The sequence below is a fragment of the Giraffa tippelskirchi genome, chromosome 1 (assembly GCF_054371585.1).
Source record: "Giraffa tippelskirchi isolate mGirTip1 chromosome 1, T2T-mGirTip1v1.2.pri, whole genome shotgun sequence".
In the NCBI taxonomy this organism is placed as follows: domain Eukaryota; kingdom Metazoa; phylum Chordata; class Mammalia; order Artiodactyla; family Giraffidae; genus Giraffa; species Giraffa tippelskirchi.
The window spans coordinates 96,282,086-96,305,195 of NC_137275.1; the positions used below are offsets into that span (position 1 = coordinate 96,282,086).

Below are 23,110 nucleotides of genomic sequence, written 5' to 3' on the forward strand. Positions count from 1 at the left end.
AACTGGAGACCAAAGAGAAAAAATTCTTGGTGCTTCAAAACAACCACAGTCAGTTCCCTGACTATTTGCCACTTAGGGTGTAATACACACCAAACCTAAGCACACACTTCCCAGAGAAGTGCCCTCTTCACACCTGATGCCTCTTGACCTGGGGCTCACAAGGCTTTGGAACAAAGTTCGAAAACTGAGGCTTGCTCCTACGACACCGGAAACTCTTGGGACCAGAGGCGAGTAACTGCAAGGTGTAAAGATTTCCTAGTCAGGTCAAGGTCCAACAGAACAAAAACACGCTCAAGAACTCAGCGGTACACGCCGGTGTTGGCGGAAGTGACGTCAGGGACAGTCGTCGCGGGAGGCGGGGCGACCGAGGGAACGGCCTATTGGGGCCGGGGAGAGGCCGGGGGTGTGGCGGCGTCGGTGGCGAGGCGCCGGCCTTGGCGCGCCGGAGGGCGGAGACTGCCCTCCTTCGGCTGCCGGAGGCGGTCACTCGAACTGGGCCGGAGGGCTGAGGCGACCGAGAGGCCATGCGGACGGCGAGGGAGTCCATACCCTGCCCGGCCCTCCTCCCTCTCGCGGCGGCGACTCGGCGGCCGCAAGAGTAATCGCTGTCTTTGTTCCTTCCGTCGCCCTTGCCTCTCAGGCCGCCGCTCTCCGGCCGGCCCGCCCTCGGCCCTCGAGCCCCCATTCGGCTCGTGCCGCGCGGATGCGGCTGCCGGGCCCGGGTTTGGGCTTTGAGTGGGAGGAGGAGGAGCGGCGACGCCCGGACGGCATGCGATGGGGAACTGCTGCTGGACGCAGTGCTTCGGGCTTCTCCGCAAGGAAGCCGGGCGGCTGCAGCGTGTGGGAGGCGGCGGAGGGTAAGCCCCCGGGAGGAGGAGCCCGGCGCCCGCTGGCTCCTCCTATTCGGCCCCCGGTGGGGAACCCCGCTCAGTCCCCCATTGGCTTAGAGGAGGCTGCTAGGCCAGCGACCCTCACGGCTGCACAGACGTCGAGTGGTGGTCGTCGTGGGGCCCTGGTCTGGAGGGGCCTTCCAGGGAAAGAGCTGAAGAAGCGGGCGGGGTGTCGCTTCTGCCGCCTCCGAGCGAGATTCCCGCTGGGCGCGGTCACGCGGGGAGAGAGTCACGGGAGGCAACGTGTCTGGGAAGCTGGGGGCACCCTCCCGAGAAAGGGCGATAGAGCAGGAGGCTGCATGGCAGCCTGCGCACACCCTGCGTTGAACTTGGGTTTGTTGCCGAAGGTGGTAGTAGCTCTGTATTTGATTCTCTCCTTGGCACTGACGGAGCAGGTGAAGAATCTGCTTCCCAAAAGTTGATGTCTCTGAGAGGTTGTTTTTGTTTTTTTTAGTAGAAGTTATTTGCATGTTAGAGTAAAATAAAGTTCCAGACATTGAGCAATTAATTCTTCGATATTTATGATTTGCTAGGTTTCAGGTGGGCATTCAGATTGGTAATGCTAGTAACAAGAGGAACAGTGTGTAACTCTTTAATATTTCGAGAGGAATGCTATACCCCGATTGCTACCCACAAACTCTGTTACACCAGGGAAATCACAGTCCTTCTGAAGTTCTCTTGATTAAATCTGGGATGTGCATAAATTTTTCTACTCACACCATCCATCGAATAATAATTTCATAATTATTCCATTTTTCTGTGTTTATTTCATAAGATATTGAAAAACTTAAAACAAATGCCTTTGAAATTGACTTTGTTGTTGTCTAATGTTTCCCAGGAATTTAAACTTAGAATTGAAAATCTGAAGCACACCATCTTATGTAAGAAATGACATTAATTTTGCACTTTCTGAAACAGATTGCTAAGTTTTCAGGATCTGTCCCATTTAACCAACATCATTAGGTAATAAGATGTTCAACATACATTGAAGCCAAATGATTTATCATTTGAATCTTTTGGTGATGTAGATCTAATATGAGTTACTCATTGGTTCATCAGGCATTGTGTCACCTCTCTGATTCCGAGTAGCTAGGGCTTTACATTGTGTCCCTTGAGTGAAAAAGAATTTAAAGAATTTGGGCCTAGTTTTGTATTTTGATTTCCCTAACTTAAGGGCTTTTACTGTTAAAGGGGAGCATGGCAGCTGTTTTATCTTCTCAACGGAAGTCATCTAAGTTACTTCTAATTTTTATTTGTTGATGCTCTCATTTAGTCAAGCTGCTTAAATAGGCTTGCCTTTGGACTAGATGTCACAGAATCCTTGACCTTGTTATTGTTTTTATTTATTTGTTTATATGTAGTTGTATTGTAGGATAATTAAAAATAGGATCTTATACCCAAATGAAGTAAACAACATTATGTTTCACTTTGGAGTACATTATTTAGTGTCTTTGGGATTTTGGGTTTTTGCTCTTTCATGGTGATTTTACAAACTAAAAATGTTTTCCTTAGAGTATAGCATTAAAATTACAGGTTTTACTCCCTGAGTACATGAACTTGGCAGCTTAGGGAAGATAAAGGAAAAATCAGTGAATCATTGTCAGTGCTAATTGTCTGTAGATGTGCCATAAAATCTTAATAGTTGGATCTGTATTCATTTGGTTGTGGGCCAAACTTGAACAAACAAGTTCTATTGAGGCAATGACAGTCTGTGGGTTGTGGACACTGTCATCTAAAACAATATAATGATGATATCCATCCTTCTGTTTTAATCCTTAAATGTAGGTTTGGACAGTCCACTACTTGAATCTTCAGTTAACTTATGGTTTTTATTCATTTTAACTTTATTTTAGGAGAGTCTGATAAACATACAGAGATAGGTGAATATAGTTTGTTTTTGTTTACAAATAAGGTTAAACTTTACCTCTCATTTTAGTCTTTTTTGTTTTAATCACCTGGTAGTTCTGATTTTCTTTCAGGTATAGGTCTAGATAGTTAACTAGTAGTTCATCCAAGGACAAAAAAGTTGAGGAGCAATCACAAAAACTTGATTTCTATTTGTCAATGTGATGACCTTAGATGAAGAATCCTGGGCTTTCTTAGGCTACTTTAAGCTGGGCATCACAAGAGTACGTTACAATCCAGAGCCTGGTTTTTGAGCCTTGTAAATTTCCCACAAGTATCTCAGAGTCAGATCACTCATTTTTCACTATCCAAGTGCAAAACCAGAATTATCTATTTTTTAATTTGTAAAATTTTAAATTCTGGTATTTTATGTTCTAGAATATATATTCTCGACTAGTCAGAATATAAATATCAGTGTTATGTCAGAAATCTTGCTACTAGTAAAGTTATTTGGTGGTTAAAACAAAGGAAGTTAAATATCTTTTAAATATCTTTAAGGGATAACATTTAGACATCCTAATGAGTTCTCCTTTTTCACTATAGAGTTTTGCCTTACCCATATAGTCTAGAGGGCTCCATCTGCTGGTCAGTTCTTTTTTCTTGAGTGATAGGAGAAATCGGGTGCAAAGACACTTAGCATGTTAGTTTTTTTCTTTCTCAAACTGAAGATCCAATATATTTTGTTGTGTTGTATTTTAAGTCCCATTTTTATCTTACCATATAATTCCACATAGTGGTTCCAGCTAAGATGTACTATAGAAAGAAATGGTCATGTTTTATATCCCCCTTGATATTTAATGTGCGTTGGCCTTTTTGGCTCCAGCAGCAGAGTTGCCTTCAGATGATAGTTCACAATGATTTTCTGGGGTTTTTTTCCTGGTAAAAATGATTTTAATAATAACTGCCAACATTTGATTACTTCCTGTGTTCCAGGCACTATTCTTAAGTATTTTGCATTATCTCATTTATTCCTCACCACAATCCTGTGAGGAAGGTGAGTACTGTTAGAGACATGATAGATTGAGAATTAAAGGTTAGAAAGTTTAACTTGCCCAGGATAGCAGAGCTGGGATTGCAGCCCAGGTCCTTCTGAATTGAGAGCCTTTATCCTTAACCACTAATATCATATGGCTTTATATTAAACATTATAAAATTTTGTTAAACATATAAGCATTATAAACATTTAATTACCGTATCTCAGTGCATTATCTTATACGTTGTCACTGGAAGATCTTATGCATATATTTCAAAAATTTGGCTCTTTATTTTGTGTGATACGCTGTCTTCCTTTTCTTGAAATTAAGCACTTGACTTAGTTTATGCACTTATCCTCTGCAACATCGCTTTTATCTTTTTGTTTTCCTGTCCTGGCTGTATTTACTCTATCTGCCTATTAAATATGGAATTTTTCTTTGTCTTTTCTTTATTTAGTTCCCTTAGTTTCGTCCACTCCTGTGGTTTCAACCACCAGCACTTCCAGATCTCACGTCTTCAGAACAGGGTTCTTTTCAGAGGTTCAGCACTGTGTTTGCAGTTGTCTGCTGAACAGATACACTTGGATGTACCAAGGCTCCTCATATCAACTTATCTAAAGAATCTAATAGCTGTGTACCATTAAATGTCTGAAATCACACATTTTCTTTCCCCCTTGATTTCTTGTTCTTCTGCTTCATGTATCCCCTAATCAGGGATTAGGGACTCCCTTAACAGCTCCCATTCACAGTCTCTATGCTACAAACTTTATGATCCTCTAGGGGGACAGGGTAAAGAATCCACCTGCAGTGCAGGAGATGCAGGTTCGATCCCTGGTTTGGGAAGATCCTTTGGAGTAGGAAATGGCAACCCACTCCAGTATTCTTGCCTGGAAAATTCCATGGACAGAGGAGCCTGGCAGGCTACAGTGCATGGGGTTGCAAAGGATTGTGCTCGATTGAGCCTGCACGCAGCACTCTAAGTTGCTAGTCAGTCTCTTCTTAATATATGCTGAACCTGTGTCCTTCCTGTGCTTCTTTCTTAAACTTCGTCTCTCAAATCACCTGCTCAGTGACTTCTAGACTGCTCTCCCTGTTATATCTCTGTGCTTTGGGCCATCTTCCTTTCCTATCAGTGGAATTAAACTTTCTAAAACCCATACTTGGCTTTCCCTGGCTTAACAATTTCCATCTGCAAACTATTTCCTACAGCTAAGTTGCCCAGCCTTTTTTTCCTTCTGTGACAGATGATGAGTTGCATGGCATTGAAACATACAACATAATGTCCATCTAAATACTCAGGATTATATGCAGGTCTGCATTTGGATAAAAAGTGTGATCTCACTCTTTGTTCTCTCATTCAGAAAATCTTGTCGGAATACAAATCAAAATAACATTAAAAGGAAAACATTGACTCTATTCTAATCTCAGAAAATTTCAACTCATTCATAAACCTTAGTATTTTAACTCTTTTTGATAAATGATAACCTTCCAATTCAGAGTAGTATGAAGTTCAGACACCTGACAAGATAACCTTAATCTATTTTACCAGGCTAATTACATTTTCTATTTATAGTTCCCTTAGAGTATAGCATTAAAGTTGTAGATTGTCTTCCTTGTTCACATGAACAGGGCAGCGTAGGCAGGGGAAGTCAGTGAAAGGATTCTCTGCCATTCTTTCACTTGGCATATCCCAAGTACCCGGTATACCAAATGGACTCTACCTGTTTCTGTTTTCCTAACATGCAGTGTTCTCTCTTCTTGTGCCTTTCTGTATGTGATATTTTTCTTCTTTTCCTGTTCTTGGTGAGCTTTTACCTATCCTTCAATATTACCTTCCCTGTGAAACCTGCTCTAACCCCCTGAAACAATATTATCTCCCTGAGGAAATAATATTTCCTACAGGCTTGAGTCTACTCTGTATTAGGATTGCAAACTTTTTCTGTAAAGGGCCAACTAATACACATTTTAGGCTTTGCAGGCCATAACATCTCTGTTGCAGCTATTCACCATTGCCATTTTATCACAAAAGCAGCCATAGACAATATGTAAATAAATGAAGGTGACTGTGTTCCATTAAAACTTGATTAACAGAAGCAGGCGTTGGGCCATATTTGGCCTGTGGGCTGTAGTCTGCTGCCTCCTGGTATAGACAGTGGTGTGGGCTGAGAGCTCTTCTAGGTCAGGGACTGTTTTATCTTTCTTCATTTTTAGTATCTCATGTTTGTCAAATGAATATTACTTGTGAACTTGTAAGATCCAGAAAACAGTATGTATTCTTCTTTTTTATTTCTCAAGATATTCCCTAACTTTGGAAAAACATTACACAGTGAAACATACGTCCCACCAGTTTTGTGTTGACTTTCTTTTTAGAGAGCATATAGAGTACCAGTGAGAATTTTAAAATATTTTACCATAATGTGTATTACTAAAATATAGTAATCAGTAGTCATTATTGACAGATTCAGTTTGGTTTTCTGCATATTTGTCAGCTTTGAGAAATATATAAGCGTAAGATGTTTCTCTTAGGATTTCAGAAGTTAGGAAGGAAAACCGTAGTAGCCTGAAATGAGTATGAATTGCTTGGACATTCTGTGTTGTACCTTGAGGACATCCCAGGGCTCTGTTCTGAATCTCTGTCTGTTCTTCCTTAATATATTTGCCTTCCATAATATACTTTTCCTGGCGGATGGCAGGAAAACACATGGTTTTATATACTACCTGCATACTAATGAGCTCAGTCATCTCAGTCTGAGCCCTGAACATCTTAGTTGCCTACTGAGTATTTCCCCTTGGGTATCAAACATAACCTCAAATTCAGTCTGTAGGGTTGAGCTCACCTTTCTTTGCTTCTCACAGTTCTTTACTCCTTTTTTTTTCCTTTTTTTTTTAAAACCCCAAGTATTTTTACTACTTTGTGCCCTACTTTGTGAGTCGTAAAACGATATACAATTACCAAAGCCATGAATCTGAGAAACATATTAAAGTCCTCCCTTTCACTCGTCCTCCAAGTCCAGGTTGTCACGTTTTGTAGATTATACCTTCTGAATGTCTCCTACCATTTTCTTCAGTGGTTTACCATACTTCCAGGATAAAGACTGGAATCTTTAATGTAGCTTTCAAGACCTCACATTATCTTTTTTTCTTTTAATTAATTTATTTATTTTAGTTGGAGGCTAATTACTTTACAGTATTGTAGTGGTTTTTGCCATACATTGACATGAATCAGCCATGGGTTTAACATGTGTTCCCCATCCTGAGCCCCCCTCCCACCTCCCTCCCCATCCCATCCCTCTGGGTCATCCCATTTCCCCAGCCCTGAGCATTTGTCTCATGCATCGAACATGGAATGGTGTTCTGTTTCACATATGATAATATACATGTTTCAATGCTATTGTCCCAGAATGTCCCACCCTCACCTTCTCCCTCAGAGTCCATAAGACTGTTCTATGCATTGTGCCTCTTTTTGTGTCTCGCATATAGGGTTATTGTTACCATCTTTCTAAATTCCATATATATGCATTAGTATACTGTATTGGTGTTTTTCTTTCTGGCTTACTTCACTCTGTATAATAGGCTCCAGTTTCATCCAACTCATTAGAACTGATTCAAATGTATTCTTTTTAGTGGCTGAGTAATATTCCATTGTGTATATGTACCACAGCTTTCTTATCCATTAGTCTGCTGATGGGCATCTAGGCTGCTTCCATGTCCTGGCTATTATAAACAGTGCTGCGATGAACATTGGGGTACATGTGTCTCTTTCAATTCTGGTTTTCTCAGTGTGTATGCCCAGCAGTGGGATTGCTAGGTCATACGGCAGTTCTGTTTCCAGTTTTTTAAGGAATCTCCACACTGTTCTCCACAGTGGCTGTACTAGTTTGCATTCCCACCAACAGTGTAAGAGGGTTCCCTTTTCTCCACACCCTCTCCAGCATTTATTGCTTGTAGACTTTTGGATAGCAGGCATTCTGACTGGCGTGAGATGGTACCTCATTGTGGTTTTGATTTGCATTTCTCTGATAATGAGTGATGTTGAGCATCTTTTCATGTGTTTGTTAGCCATCTGTATGTCTTCTTTGGAGAAATGTCTGTTCTTTGGCCCATTTTTTGATTGAAGGCCTCACATTATCTGTTCCTTGCATTTTTGTTTGTTTTTGCCTCATTTTGTCACACTCTTCCTTGAATCAGTTTCTTTCCTGTTTACTTAGATAAATCCTACTTACTCATCTTTTAGTTGCCATTTCAAGGATTATTCCTCACAGAAGTCTTCCCAGTCCAAGGATAAGTTCTCACCGTAATGGAACCATCTTCCTTATCTTGTCAGCACTTCCTCAGACTATATCCTAGATAGCATATTTAAAAGCAGAGACATTACTTTGCCAACAAAGGTCTGTCTGGTCAAGGCTATGGTTTTTCCAGTGGTCATGTATGGATGTGAGAGTTGGATGGTGAAGAAAGCTGAGTGCCGAAGAGTTGATGCTTTTGAACTGTGGTGTTGGAGAAGACTCTTGAGAGTCCCTTGGACTGCAAGGAGATCCAACCAGTCCATACTAAAGGAGATCAGTCCTGGGCGTTCATTGGAAGGACTGGTGTTGAAGCTGAAACTCCAATGCTTTGGCCACCTCATACAAAGAGTTGACTCATTGGAAAAGACCCTAATGCTGGGAAGGATTGGGGGCAGGAGGAGAAGGGGACAACAGAGGATGAGATGGTTGGATGGCATCACCGACTCGACGGACATGGGTTTGGGTAAACTCCGGGAGTTGGTGATGGACAGGGAGGCCTGGTGTGCTGCAATTCATGGGGTTGCAAAGAGTTGGACACGACTGAGCGACTGAACTGAACTGAACCTCAGACTGGAATTATACCTGCAATAGTGTGCTTATTTGATTAACGTTCGTTTTCTGCTCTCGGTGTAAAGGAACACGTTCATGCTTACTTTGCTTACCATTGAATACTCAACTCCAGGTTATATGCTTAGTATGTAGATGTTTAGTAAATGCTTGTTGACAGAATTAATGTATACAGTCTTGATCTTTTCATTCCCCTTCGCCTTTGGTAGCTACTGCTGCTCCCTAAACATTTCTTTCCACTACTGGGGCCCTGGCTGATTCCTTCTTCTTCTGCTGATTTTTGATGCTCCTCTTGAGAATGTAGCCCTTTCAGAGCATGGTGGTTGTTAATTCACCTGTGTATTTGTCCCATTAGACTGTAAATCTCTTGAATCATGGGTCAATTTTACTCATTTTTATATTTTAAATTTAAATACATAGCTATGTCTGTCATTCATCCAGGGAAGTAAGAAGAATTAGAAGGTTCAAAATCATGGACACATTAAGCGGCAACAGTTTTTAAAAGAAGAAGGCGGTCAACAATTTCAGATACTGCTCATAGACTGCAGAAGATGAATGAGAAAGAAATAAAAGACCTCTAAGTTCCCTTCTGGTTATTGGTTTCTTCTAAGTCAGGCTTCTCTTAAAGGACAGTGACTTTTTTTTTAATCCGTGTTTTCTGTCTTCAACATGTTTAGCAGGAAGATTTGCCTCTCCTCTTCCAAGGAACACAATAAGTTTTTTGAACATCCATTCTTCCTAAATTTGCCTTCATTAGGGAGGGACTTATTTAACAGTAAATATTATTACTTTATTATTACCACCTATGTTGACACTGTTCCTACCTGGAAAATCTGTTAATGGATTATCCCTTGAGATTTGAATGGTTAAACCTTCACTGAAGTATTTGATACTACTTGAAAAATGATGTGTCCATCATCGTCAATGTAATAGCTTTTGCCAAGGCTTCTCTCTCTAACCTTTCCAATCCTCTGTCCAGAAAAGAAAAGTCCCGGGGAGCTTTTTTCATTAATTATTTATAATGTCAAACAGAAGATATAAGGAAAGACTATTATTTTAACAGATATTATACAGTAGAATATGAAGAAAAGGAACTATAAGAATGTAGGATTTATGAGAATTTTTAAGTTATCTTTTACTTAAAAGTCACTTTGATATAAAAGAGTATTTGCCTGCTTTGTGAAAGAACATGTAGAAACATAAAAAACTGTATTTTCATTCTATTCTTGATGAGACTGATTTTGTCCTAAATAAATGATTGTCTTGATATCTGCCTTGATAACACTGATAAATAGATATATATACAAGAATCACCACTTTTGTACCCCTTTACTTTCAGACTCTTACAAGTTCTTTTACTTGCCATGATCCTTTGGAGTAGGATAGCCTATCTTTTCTACCTCTTTAATATCCTTTACATACTTGAGTCAACTTTCACATCTTTAGCAACAGTAGAATGGTTGTACAGAAACTTAACATTACTTAGAGACAGCTCTCAGGGACATGAGGATTGTGTGTAAAGAAATGTGCAAGGCTTGCTTTGGAGAGTTTTAGACTGTATTTAAAAAGAGGAAAATAGACTTTTGTTTTAAATTATTGGTTTTGGAACCTGTTTCAGCAGTTCATAATTAGTGCACCTGAATATACATGCTCTTGAATACAGTGGTGGATTGTTCCCCATTTTATTTGTCATCTTCCCCTTCCCTCCAGGGCTTATGACTAAATTCATGATGCACATGTGATGTGACTTTAACCAATTATTTCACAGCTCAGCTCTATTTTATGTGATACTGTGATTCTAGAGGGCTTTTGCAGCTTTTTACACCACTTTGTCCTTTTCCTTTTCCCCCTCTGGCATTTAAGTTTTGGGTCTTGGATTTACCACATTTATTTTTTCTCTTGCATCTCCATTCCTGACGCTTGCTTCTTTTCTGTTACATCCCCATTGAGATTATGATACTTCTCATCATCTTGCATTTTCCAGTCCATCTCCCTCACTAGATGATTTTTATCTTCTAAACATTTATTTAATCTATTCATTTCTCTCAATGACACCACTCTAGTCCAAGCTATCATTTCTTGCCTAGGCTCAAATTTTAATTGCATAATTTTTCATACATCCCCTCTTTCTCTGTGCCTTTATCCCCACTCATTTCTCTATGATTCACATGGTTCCTGGCACTTGCAGGAGCAAGTTCTTATGAGGACCCACGTTTTCTCTTAACTTGAAGGAAATAATGGTGTTTTCATTCCCCCATATAGTCAGAGACAAATTCTTCATTAAAGGAAGAGAGTGATGATTGCTGAGGGAGAGCATATAGCACATTAAGCATAAATCCTAATACCAGAACACAGTGCTACTGGAAAACTCAACTCATTTCTGTTTTTATTGAGAAATGGGAAAGATAGAAGAATGGGAGCACTAGATGCCTAGAATATTAGGGTACTTTATTTACATTGGATATGTTTCATGAATTATTATGATAATATGATTATTATTATGGTAATAATATTATGATAATACCAAATGTTTTGCTTTTTCCTGATGATCTCTTAATGGGCAATAAAACTGCTTTGCATCTGTTAGCAAATAAAGATTGTACAGGAAAAATTACTTTTTTATTCTTTATGATAATAAAAATTTAGTCATGGTAGTATACCATTCTCTTTTACTGAACCTGTCTGCCACCTCTGCACACATATACACATAATACAAAGTATTCTGACCTGTCCTAACTCCTGGATTCTTCCATCTCCCAAAGGGGTGCTTTCTGTTTAAGAATCCTGACACATTAGGAACCCACAGTGTGAGTTTTGGATCCCCACGGGAGGATGGCGGGTGTTCTCTGCCATCAGTTTAGGTGACAATAACAGGATCCATGTTATAAGTGAAAGTTTTAAAATTTCCAGGCACTTGCAGTAGTAAAGGAGTTTGAGGGACTGTGACCTGTACCAACTTGTATACTATAATAGTTAGAAGACATACAGTTAATGGAATGTGGTCATATCTTTGGAGCAGGTATTACATAGGAGACACTTATTTGACTGCATGTGAGTTTCACTAGTAGGAGCAGAAAAGAATGATTAGAATTTTTAAATTTCAGCTTTATTCAGATATAATTGATTGACATAATTGTAAGACATATAAAGTATGCATCATGGTGATTTGACATATGTATACATTGTGAGGAGAAATTAAAATTAAAGTCAATATTTGGCCCTAGTTGGAAAAATTAATTTAATGGATTATTTGGTTGATGTATATATGAAGTATATTGTTTTTCATTTTCTTCCTCTTATTTTTGCAGGCATGGCTTTGTATAAACATATATGATCCCACTGGGGCTTTCCACATAGCACTGGTGGTAAAGAACCCTCCTGCCAATGCAAGAGACGTAAGAGACATGGGTTCGATCCCTGGGTCAGGAAGATCCTCTGGAGGAGGTCATGGCAACCCACTCCAGTATTCTTGCTTGGAGAATCCCATGGACAGAGGAACCTGGCGGGCTACAGTCTGTAGGGTGACAGAGAGGCGTGACTGAAGCAACTTGGCGTGCATGCATGTGATCCCACCATCTAGAGAGAACCACTGTTAGCAAAATGGCATATATCTTTTTAGATTTTTGTTGTTTTGTGGGATCATATATGTTTATACATTTTCTTTAACAAAATTGGGAACATGCTCTTATAGATTATTTAACACACCAGTATTTTAACAAGATATTTTTCTTGCTACAGTAAAAATAATGAGATAAAATTTTAAACTTAATTGTATTCTATTCTATGTAATAAATATATATAAATTAACTTATGATTACAACTTTTGTAACTGTTAGAACCAATAGAAAATTATCAGTTGACTAAACACTTAAACTGCGTTTAAAAATCTGGACTAGATTCTTTTGTAAGTTCGATGGTTCGATGCTGTATATTGGAGAATTTAAAGTTGCTTTTGAGGAAATAATTTTTAATATATTATAAACTACAGTAACTCAGTTTTAGCATTAATTGTAATTTTTAAAGTTGTTATTCTGTTTTTCTTCCCAGATCCAAGTATTTTAGAACATGCTCGAGAGGTGAGCACTTAACTATAGAGGTAAGTAGTGTCATAAATCTGATTGGATAAAAGTACCTTGAGAAGGGCAAGAGGGACATTTTTTTTTTTATTAAGGGGGAAGGATGTGGACCTAAATTTAGTATGGGCTATTTATATTTCAATATTATCCATGCTAGTGAAGAAGGAAAGAATTGGAGTGGTGGGGGAAGTGTGAATGGGGAAAACAAGTTTGCAGAAGATTAAGGTTCTGTTCTTCTAATAGAATTGCTTAAGAGATAGTGTTTTTGTGTTTTGTTTTTGTCTTTTCTGCCCTGCACAACTGAGGGAGAGGGTATTCTTCTATCAGTTATAGTAGCTTAGTAGGCTGTGAGTCTAGAGACATCACTGGCCTGCCCTAGTAGAGGTGTGACAGAATCAAAGCAGCAAGTTGATTTGAAGCAACTCTACAAAAAGAATCACTGAGTTGATTATTCTTTGTTATGTAAAACAAAATGACAGAATCTGCCATTTGCTCAGTCCCTACTACGCACCAGCCTTCACTGTACAGTTTATAAATGTCATTGCACATTCTTGCTACAATTCTGTTGAACAGGTGGCTGTCACCTTGCTTTATGAGTGAGAATCAGAGGCTTAGACAGGTGAAGAAATTGGACTACATTACAACACTTATATGTGGCAGAACTTACAGCCAATCCAAAACTGCCTTTTATATTAAATAAAGAAGCATGTGAACCAGGAATTAGGTTTGTCTGTTTTTTTTAATAAATTACAAACCAGCACAAAATATAAGTTCAAAATAACAATGTTAAACACTTTGAAGTCGTCACTTTAGATTCTTGTAGTTTCTAAACATTTTGAATTCATTGTTTCCCTGATCTTTAAACAAGATAACAATATTAACAGTAAAATACATTTTCCTTTCTTTCAAGTAGTCACATATCATATTATTTATATTTAAAGTATAAATATTTTCATAATATAATTTAACATGATGGCTTTGATTTGGTCATTTGACATGATAGCATTCATTATGATCAAATTTTTTACATTTGTATCTCTAGAAAGACACTGTATTTAGAAATAGCAACTACTATCTTGATTTTCAGTGAATCATTATATGAATGAATAGATGAATAAATAAAAACATAAGAGAAATTCTTGAATATCTTTTAGTTCTATTTCTTGAGGGACTTACAGTATTAAATAATTCTTTCTGAACTCAGGTGAATTAGGAAATTCTGGCAGTGTAGACTGAAAAGATCCATGAAATAGTCAATTCACCTAATTCAGATGAAAGTTTTGGTTTATAAGTTTCTGATTTATATAGAAAATTGCTGTAATTTTCCATTTTCCTTTTTAATAAAAGTCATAAATGATGTATTCTTGTCTTGGCTGTCTTGTTTAATCAAATAAATGGTGTATAAAGAGATACATTACTTATATTTTATCTTATAAAATAAAGGTATATTATTTTTGAAATCAAAAAGTGACTGAAAATTTTTTGTGAGACATGTACCTTAGACAAATATTCATCCTAACACTTTGTTTCTTGTTGTTTCAGTTTGAGAATCTAGTAGAAAGTGATGAAGTAAGTATTTTCACAGAAGTACAAAATCCAATTTGTTCTCATAGAGCATCTCACTAGTTCCGACAATTATTTTTTAACATTTTCATTATGTTTTCTTTTAGAATTTTTAAAATTTTAGTTTTTATTTTTACTTTTTAGTCCCTTATTTCCTTCTCTTATTAATTTATATTAGCAAATTATTCAGAATTTTCTATGATGAAACATATGTAACACTATATATGTATATACAGCCTCTGTAAAATACCACATATGTATATAATATGTATAGTTTCATCTATCACTTATATATGTGTTTATATATACATATATTCTGTAGAACTTGAGGAACTTTAAAAAAAGATATTTCTAACATTTTGCCACTAAGTAGGTTAAATTCCTCAATGATCCAGAGTAAACCATTCTTTGACCCATAGTTTTCACAAATTTCTGAGAGTAGAATTTATATGTTTGTTTTACAGTCATTTTCTGACTTTAGCCATTATCTTTTTATCAGTTTTCTTTTTGTTTCTTTTTACATTTCACTTCATCTAAAAATCAATGTTAAGATGCATCCCAAGTAAAGAAATGTTAAAATGGAAAAAAAGAAGTCCATTTTAGAATTAGTGATATGCTTCTTAGGCACTGGTATAGTTACAGTTTTAGTTTGTGTGTTAATTTCCATCTTTACTAATTATATGAGTTTGTGCAAATTACTTAACCTTCCTTGAGCCTACTTCTCACACCTCTAAAGTGAAGGCATATAGAAGAGCATTGCAGGTTTTGTCTTTCTTTATCATTTTTGTTTTCTGAGGAAAGAGGAAAATATATTACACCAAATTTAAATTATGCTTTAGCTCAGCATTTCCCATAGTGTGTACAGGATACTAGTCTCAGTATAAATTAGCATAGTAAAGGTTCTGAGAAGAACTATTAAAGAAATTGTTAAAGAACTGTTAAAATTATTTTAACTTGTCCAATTTAGCATTTCCCAAATTAATTTGGGTATAAATCCATTTTTAAAATAGTAATACATATTTATTATCATCTGATAGAATATATTTGGGAAACTATCTTTTAACTTTTTGTTTTCCCAGTAAAATTTCTCCCAAATAGTTTTAATGTTTCGTAGAATCTAGTTTCTTTCCCTTTTCAGAAGTAACTTTAATTTTGTGTATTTTTTTAAACAAACACTTAACATGGTATTTTTAGTTTCTGACAAGTACTAAATGTAAGAGTTCTCTTAACCTTCAATACAATTCATCCACACATTTTACTACTTTTTTTAAAAAAATGTGATTCCTTGTGTTTTCCTAAGGTGCATTTTGTTTGGTTTGAGTTTGTTTGCTGACCAGTCTGTTCCTCTCTTATGTCGTAGTGTTTGGTTTAATTGAATGTCATATCCTACTTCATAGTGCTTTTTCCTAAGTTGATTTGGACCATTTGGAATTTTCTTTCTGCAATTACTTAGTCATATATTTTAGTTGTGGGATGTGAATAGCTCAAATATGTAAGAAATACATAAATCTGTGGTAATTATGTTCTATCACGTTGCCTTGAACGCACAATTAGTGAATATCAGAACATTACTCCCAGGGAAGATACAGCATTAACTTCCTGCAAGCTTCTGATCACATTTTTATCAGCTGAACAATGTATAACCTTTTTTTGTGTTTCTGTTTGACATCTTATTTTTAATGTATACTATTGATTCATTAACTTTGAACTCACTATGCACAGCACTTAATAATTTATGCCTGAATGTAGCTTATCTAACACATATATTTTCTCCATAAACTGTATCATAACTTCTTGTGTGATTAGGAACAATAGATAGCACTTTAGCACTACACATGGGAGTTGTTTTAAACAGCAAAATCGGCAACAAAAAAAAGCACAAAAAAGTGGCACTGCATAGGCTGCAAAGAGGGCACACAGCAGGAGTGCTGAAACAGGAAGGCAGAGCATCACCTTCTGCTTTAGCTGGGAATGTGCACATCAGGCAGCTTAGATTTTTGCTGCTCTGTTTATGCTCATGAATGACCACAAGAGTGCAGGGAGTATTGGTTTTGATGTTACAAATAAATTTTAGCTCATTGGTGAATTTGCAGTTTTGGAATCTGCAAATAATGAAGATCAGTTGTAAATGATCAGAGCATAGGGAGTATGTTTGTCTAGTACCATCTTGAACCCAGAAGTTCATTTGGTATATAGTAAATATTTGTTATTAAAAAATTAGGAAGTGCTCAGCAATTGGTTGCTTTTTAATTAAGATATTAAAGTAAATTCTGCCTTTGAGAAATAGTAAAATGTTAAAGCTTTTTGTTTAAAACACTTTTAGTAATGAAATCTGTTAAAGATAGATAAGCAGAAAATATTTTGATTAAATAAAAATTTTATTGGCTTGCCTTAAATAGAATTCAGCTAGTAAAATTTGTGTAATTGTTTAATTAATTCTCGTACAGGGAGAAAGCCCAGGAAGCAGTCATAGGTAAGGCGTTTTGTTTTTTTTTTAAACAAACGACTTCTATGTAAACTATAATAAGCTTCTAAAAATCTAGGCTCTGTCATCTGCTTGCTTTGAGGCATTGAACAGTTTACATTTCAGGACCTTGGTTATTTCTTTCTATAAGATTGAGATAAATAATAACATTTCAAAAGATTGTTTTGAACATTAAAGATTTTAATGTGCCGAAGTGCTTTCTTATTGAACCTAAGTTTTTATGTATATTTTAGTTTAAAAAATTATATTAATATTGATAAGTACATGTCTTTGAATTTTTTAAACTTTATACCCCTTTTCCTTCCTTAATGACATTCTGAAACTTGTTTTACTAATCATGTTTTTTACTTTGTATAAATAATACCGCAAAACACTGAAAAAAAAAAAAGCCCAGCAGAAGTTAGGGCTAGAGAAACAAAAGTAGGAGGAGACATATACATTGCTGGTTAAAACCATGATAATTATCAAGACCTAAGGTTGGAGAAAATGAGGAGGTAGGGTGGTTGGATCATGGAGAGAGAGCATTGGTTTAGTGGTTTGAGGATTGAATAGACAGACACTAGAAGATGATTCAGAAGGCAGTCAAGAAGCAGTGGGCAAAAGCAATCAGGAGAGCATAGAAAGCCAAGGAAGGAAGTAGAGACAGACTAACAGACAGATGGAGTGGAGGGAATGGCCAGCATTGCCACAGGAAACTGGAGTAATAGTATAAGGACTTAAAACTGTCCATCATATTTGGCAGCATAGAAGCCATTGATTACCTAGTAATGAAAGCAGAGGCAGACTTCCATTTTTTGATAAGAGAATGGGAAGTAAGAACATAGAAGGTAAGAGAAACACAGTAGTTAAGAGCAAGGAGCTCGACTACTTGGGTTCAAATTCTAGCTTTTCCATGAACTATATGACTTACTTGGACATAATCTGTCTTTGTCTCATTTCCCTTATCTATCTACCTTACGGGGTTGTTGCAAGAGTTAAAATTAGTATATGTAAAGCACGTAAAAGAGAACCTGACACATGGTGACTGCCAGATGTGCTATCAATCAAACTTATTTCAGACATTTTGGCTGAAATGGGAAAGAGAGGGAGCAGTAGTTAGAGATACGTATAGGTCAATTGAAAGTTTTTCCTTCTTTCCTTCCTTCCTTCCTGTCTTCACAAGGAAGAGAGGTGAAAACAGATAAGAAGAGTAGACTTAAGAGAGGTGCTAATTGATGGTGCAATGATGTCCCACAGAATTCTCTGGAGTGGGGGTGGGATAGGAGTAGCCCCAGTGACGAATGAATCAAGTATAAGCAGGGTGGATGACCTTGAACAAATTAAGGAATGCCACTTCTGTAGAGGAAAGAGAGGAGAGAAGGGAGGATAGACCTAGGTGAGAGGAGGACTGGCAAGAAATTGAGGGATTTGATGGCTGGAGACATGTTTCCTCATGTCTCATAGTGGGGTGAAATTGACTTCTAAGAGAAAAGAGTTTGCATGAGGAACTTAAAGAGTGTGTATGTGAAGATTTTGAAATAATTAACATAGTATATGAGAGGAAGTTGGCCACTATAAGTAAAGGATTATTGTTAGGGGCAGAGGCCCAAGTGTATGATTTTTTCTAGCAGCTCTCAGCAGGAAGAGCTAATCTTGGAAATGATCCAGAGTCAGAGAATGAGCAATCTGGGTGAATAAGGCATAAAGAAGGTTATGCAAGAAGGTAAATGTTTGGGTAAGAAAGTACTTCAGACTTGCCATGGAATCCATATTGGTTGTAAGTAAAGTGAAGCCAGAAGATTATCAGGATAGATAAACGAGAGAAAAAGGAAGGATCAAAGGCCTGAGGTGGCCAGGGGGGAATTGAGCAGGACAAATAGGAGGGCAGAGAGTAAGAGAGTTAAGAATTTCAGAATGACATGAGGGCTGATATCAAGAATATAGTGTACTGAGGTTTATATTTTATGATGGACATCTTGGGATATGGTCAAAAAGAACCAGAGCCAAAGTAAAGGTACATGGAGTCCACATTTCTTTAAAGTTGATTGTAGTGCTAAAAAATACTCTTGATAGTATATCATCTTCAACTTACATACCAAATTAGTACATAAAAAAAAGTATTAGCATGTATGATTTGTTTCTTTACTCTTAAGAGTTGAAATCAGCATCGAATTGCTTTAATACATTTTTGACAGTGAAATTTCAGAATCTCACTGATTTTATGAGTGTTTTATTTAAACTTTTTTTTCATTTTCTTTTCTTTCCCTCATTTTTCTGTGTAGGCCTCTTACTGAGGAAGAAATTGTTGACCTGAGAGAGAAGCATTATGATTCTATTGTTGAAAAACAGAAAGATCTTGATATGAAAATCCAAAAAGAGGTAATTAGTCTTATGTTGCTTAAGTATATTTTATCATGTCTCTGTTTATAGGAGAAAGGTGTTATTAAATAATATATTGCATATGAATAGTCATTGGATCTAAATTTAGATATACACAGATGAAAATTATTTAAAAGTTAAAAAATTACTCCAGCCTATAATAGTTTGGCTTAGTTTGGTTTAATTTATCAGAAATCATATGCTGCCAGTAAGTGAAGAGAATACATCCTTCTGAAAATGATCTTCTGAACTCACAATTAGGCACTGTGGTAAAATACCTGAACCTTCGTGTTTAAAACTAATGATTTTGTTTCACAATAAGCGGTTCATTTTTTTTTAAATCTTTAAAATCTTAAATCTTTTTTTAAGATTTTTAAAAATCTTTCTGTTAGTCTTGGATTTAATTACTCTTAGTAAGTGAACCTGGTAGCTCAGAGGTTAAAGCATCTGCCTCCAATGCGGGAGACACAGGTTCAATCCCGGGGTCGGGAAGATCCCCTGGAGAAGGAAATGGCAACCCACTCCAGTATTCTTGCCTGGAGAATCCCATGGATGGAGGAGCCTGGTAGGCTACAGTCCACGGGGTGGCAAAGAGTCGGACACGACTGAGGGACTTCACTTTCACTTTCACTAGTAAGTGAACCAAGTACTTCTAACAATCATAAATGTTCTATTTATTTTAGTATATTTACAGAAATGGCCTGTAATTATAGTTTTGCTAGTCACTAAACTAAATGGAATTAGTCATATTCCATTATACATTTAAAAATAGTCTATTTAGTACCTATTTAATACTAAATTATTTCCAATTAATGATTTCCACAGCATTAACTTAAGCTACACAATAGATGCTAATATTAGGCTAAAGAAAAATATTGTGTTGGAATTTGATTTTTAAATTTTATTTGACTTGCAACAGATTATCACTAAAGCAGTTTGTATGCTATTATGAATGGCAGAAACTTAATTTTTTAATGATAGTAATAAAATTCAGGACACATGTATCAATGTGACATGAACTTTGTGAAAGCTTACTTCACTTTGGTAGACAATGATATGATTGACCTTAGTTTTGAAGACCTTGAACTAACAAGGGCCCAAACAATAAACTAAGTAGGGTGATAGGCACTGGAATGATTGTTGAGAATGAAGATCACTGCATATTCTAAAGAAAGAAACAGTCTTGTATTTATGCAAACTAGATGCTCTACTTTATAACTCAACTTCTAAGAATTCTGTAATATGTTTGATACTATTTGAATTACTTTGTAAAAAGAGAAATTGAAATAAATCACAAAAATTTCAATTCTATTATGCTTGTAGAGCTCAATTCTTTTTTTAATAATTTCTTTTTATTTTATAAATAGAAACATTTTATTTTTAGAGCAGTTAGACAGGTTCTGATTTTTGTTAATCCTTATTGTTTTGTTCATGTACAGTTAGCCTTACAAGAAGAGAAGTTAAGACTAGAAGAAGAAGCTTTATACGCTGCACAGCGTGAAGCAGCCAGGGCAGCAAAGCAGCGAAAGCTCTTGGAGGTGAGGGGAAAAGACCCCAGCATATATTTAGGGCTGCTTTTCTCCTGATTTTCTCTGACAAATCTTAGTTGGGACATTTTTTCCCTAGAATCAAGGGCTTCTTGTTTAACAATGAATGTATTTATTCCTATACTCTTAGGAATTTTAAAGGCAAATTAGTGGGTCTTTAACAGCTAGAAATAGCATCAAATTTTATACTTGACCTTGAGCATTGTTTGGCTTTAAATTAGGAGAAGCTAATTCTTGTTAGGGCTTCCCCGGTGGCTCCATGGTAAAGAATCTGCCTGCCAATATAGGAGACACAGGTTCAATCCCTGGGTCGGGAAGATCCCCTGGAGAAGGAAATGATGACCCACTCCAGTAGTCTTGCCTGGGAAATCCTATGGATAGAGGAGCCTGGTGGGCTACAGTCCATGGGGTTGCAAAAGGGTTGGACACCACTTAATGACTGAATAACACTAATTCTTGTTTATCCCAAAGATGAAATTTACTTTTCCAAAATTCAGTATTCTTTTGGAAAAATAAATATACTCTTTGATGAAACACTGCAAAACTGACCTTTAAATACAATTTCTGCAGCATTTTTAAGTTTATTTTTGTGAGTTTTTTTTTTTACCCCCCAACAATTTCTTGAACTGTTCGAGTTTCTTATGCTTCCTAAAATTGGGGTAAGCTAAGTGATTTCACCACATAGGAATACTATATTTTTCATCTTTGTACTTTTGTCTTTGGGAGATTGACAATTTGGGTCTTGGGAAATCTTTGACATATTATCAGAGAAAACAACAGTTTTATCATAATTTACCGTGTGGTATTCAAATATGGCATTCTCATAATGCCAGACAAGCTTAATACCAGACATTTATGGAGCCCTGGCAGGAACTGTTTTGATTAGTTTATATGTTTTACCTTATTTAATCGTCACAACAATCCTGGGAGAAAGATAGTGTTTTTAATGCCCATTTCACAGGTGATGAAACCAAGGGACAGAGATTAAATAACTTAAGATCCTACAGCTAATAAATGGCAGAGCTAGTGTTCAAGCATTGCTTAGCCAGTTTTCTGCTTAGTGTCTTCCACCATCTTTTGCCCACATGAATTGTGCTACAGTGTGAACTGAAGTGCAGTACAAGGATTATGTCACATAATACTTATTGTAACTTAGAGAAACTAAAAATTCATATATCATGTTTCTGTGTGGTTTCTGTGTGACATGTGCTCTTTATCTCTCTTTCTCTTGTTTTTGGTGTTTTAACAGATTAATCAGATTATATGAGGGAGTTTTATTTGGTTTAGTAAGTTCTAAGTAATGGAAAAATTTTAAAATTAACTACCTTTTACTAAGAAAGTAAATATTTTTCTGATTCTGATTTAACCATCTCTTTCTACTATAATTCTCTGCTGCTTGCCTTTTAAAGACTAAAAAGGATTCCGTATGCAGAATCTATTTGAGTTCTTGAGTTTTTTTCTTCTTGAATAAATAGATATGGGAGCACATGCAGTCTGTACAGCATACACTGACACAGAGGATACACATTATGCGAATTTAGTAGATTTTCACAATAGCCCTATGAATTTGCTAGGGCAGTATTACAGCCATCTGTAATTTACAGATGAAGAAACAAAATATAGGACATGCCAGGGACATACATCTAATAACTGTCAGAGCCACAACTCTTGATGGGTTTTCTGAATCCTTGGTTTTTATTATTTCTGAGTAAACTCAGCCAGATCTTTTAGTTCTTTTATTTCATTGCTACTTATTTCACCCAGAATAGAACTTCATATACTGTTTTAACTATTACTTTCTTGCTCCTCACCTTTCCAGTTATTAGAAGTTCTTAGGTGTAATAAGGAAGTTACCAATATATATCTTTAAAGTTATTTCTAATAGCCCTATGGATATTCTGACCATGTAAGGATTATACACTGAAAAATTAAGAGAAATTCTACCCTTAGATGGTATAGAAGTGAACAGTGACGAATTTAAGGAAAAAGACTTCAATAGAGTAACTTTTTCAGTTTTAAAATTTTGGCATTTCATGAATAGTTTTAAAAAATATAATTTTACAGTAGAGTGATCTTGTGTTGCATTATGTTTCCAAAGCAAGAAAGACAGAGAGTTGTGCAGCGATACCATGCTTCCAACAATGGAGAATATCAAAGGTAAATAATGAAACATACTTCTTCCCTTTGTGGTAGGAAATATTTCTAAAGAGAATGCATTTCACCGCTGGATGTTTGTATACATGTTCATGTGTACATGCTCCGTAAAAAAAAAACACAGTTGTTTCTTGAAGATACTGTCTTGTAAAATACTGAGAACATTTGTTTCTTTATGTTGGAAAAATCATCATTATTTATTTTAAATTGACTTTATTGCATTCTTAAGAGTGATTACAACTTCTATATAGAATATGATGCAATAGCACATTGAAATACCTTTGGATAAATTGTTTATGCCTTGC

At 36.5% G+C, this 23,110-nt stretch overlaps 1 protein-coding gene across 4 annotated transcripts in view; it reads left to right on the top strand.

The window, feature by feature from the left end:
• The first annotated feature begins 388 nt into the window (after nt 1-388).
• The window catches only part of AP1AR (adaptor related protein complex 1 associated regulatory protein), a 29,272-nt gene continuing 6,550 nt past the window's right edge, over nt 389-23,110 (top strand). The window contains exons 1-7 of one of the 4 annotated variants that reach the window (XM_081484929.1): nt 389-857; nt 12,670-12,718; nt 14,241-14,267; nt 16,709-16,734; nt 19,008-19,104; nt 20,544-20,642; nt 22,750-22,808. In XM_081484929.1, the coding sequence (XP_081341055.1) occupies nt 775-857; nt 12,670-12,718; nt 14,241-14,267; nt 16,709-16,734; nt 19,008-19,104; nt 20,544-20,642; nt 22,750-22,808 (440 nt within the window). In that variant the 5' untranslated portion in view covers nt 389-774. The remainder of the gene's footprint in view (nt 858-12,669; nt 12,719-14,240; nt 14,268-16,708; nt 16,735-19,007; nt 19,105-20,543; nt 20,643-22,749; nt 22,809-23,110) is intronic. The other 3 variants (XM_081484930.1, XM_081484931.1, XM_081484932.1) reach the window with 3 other exon arrangements.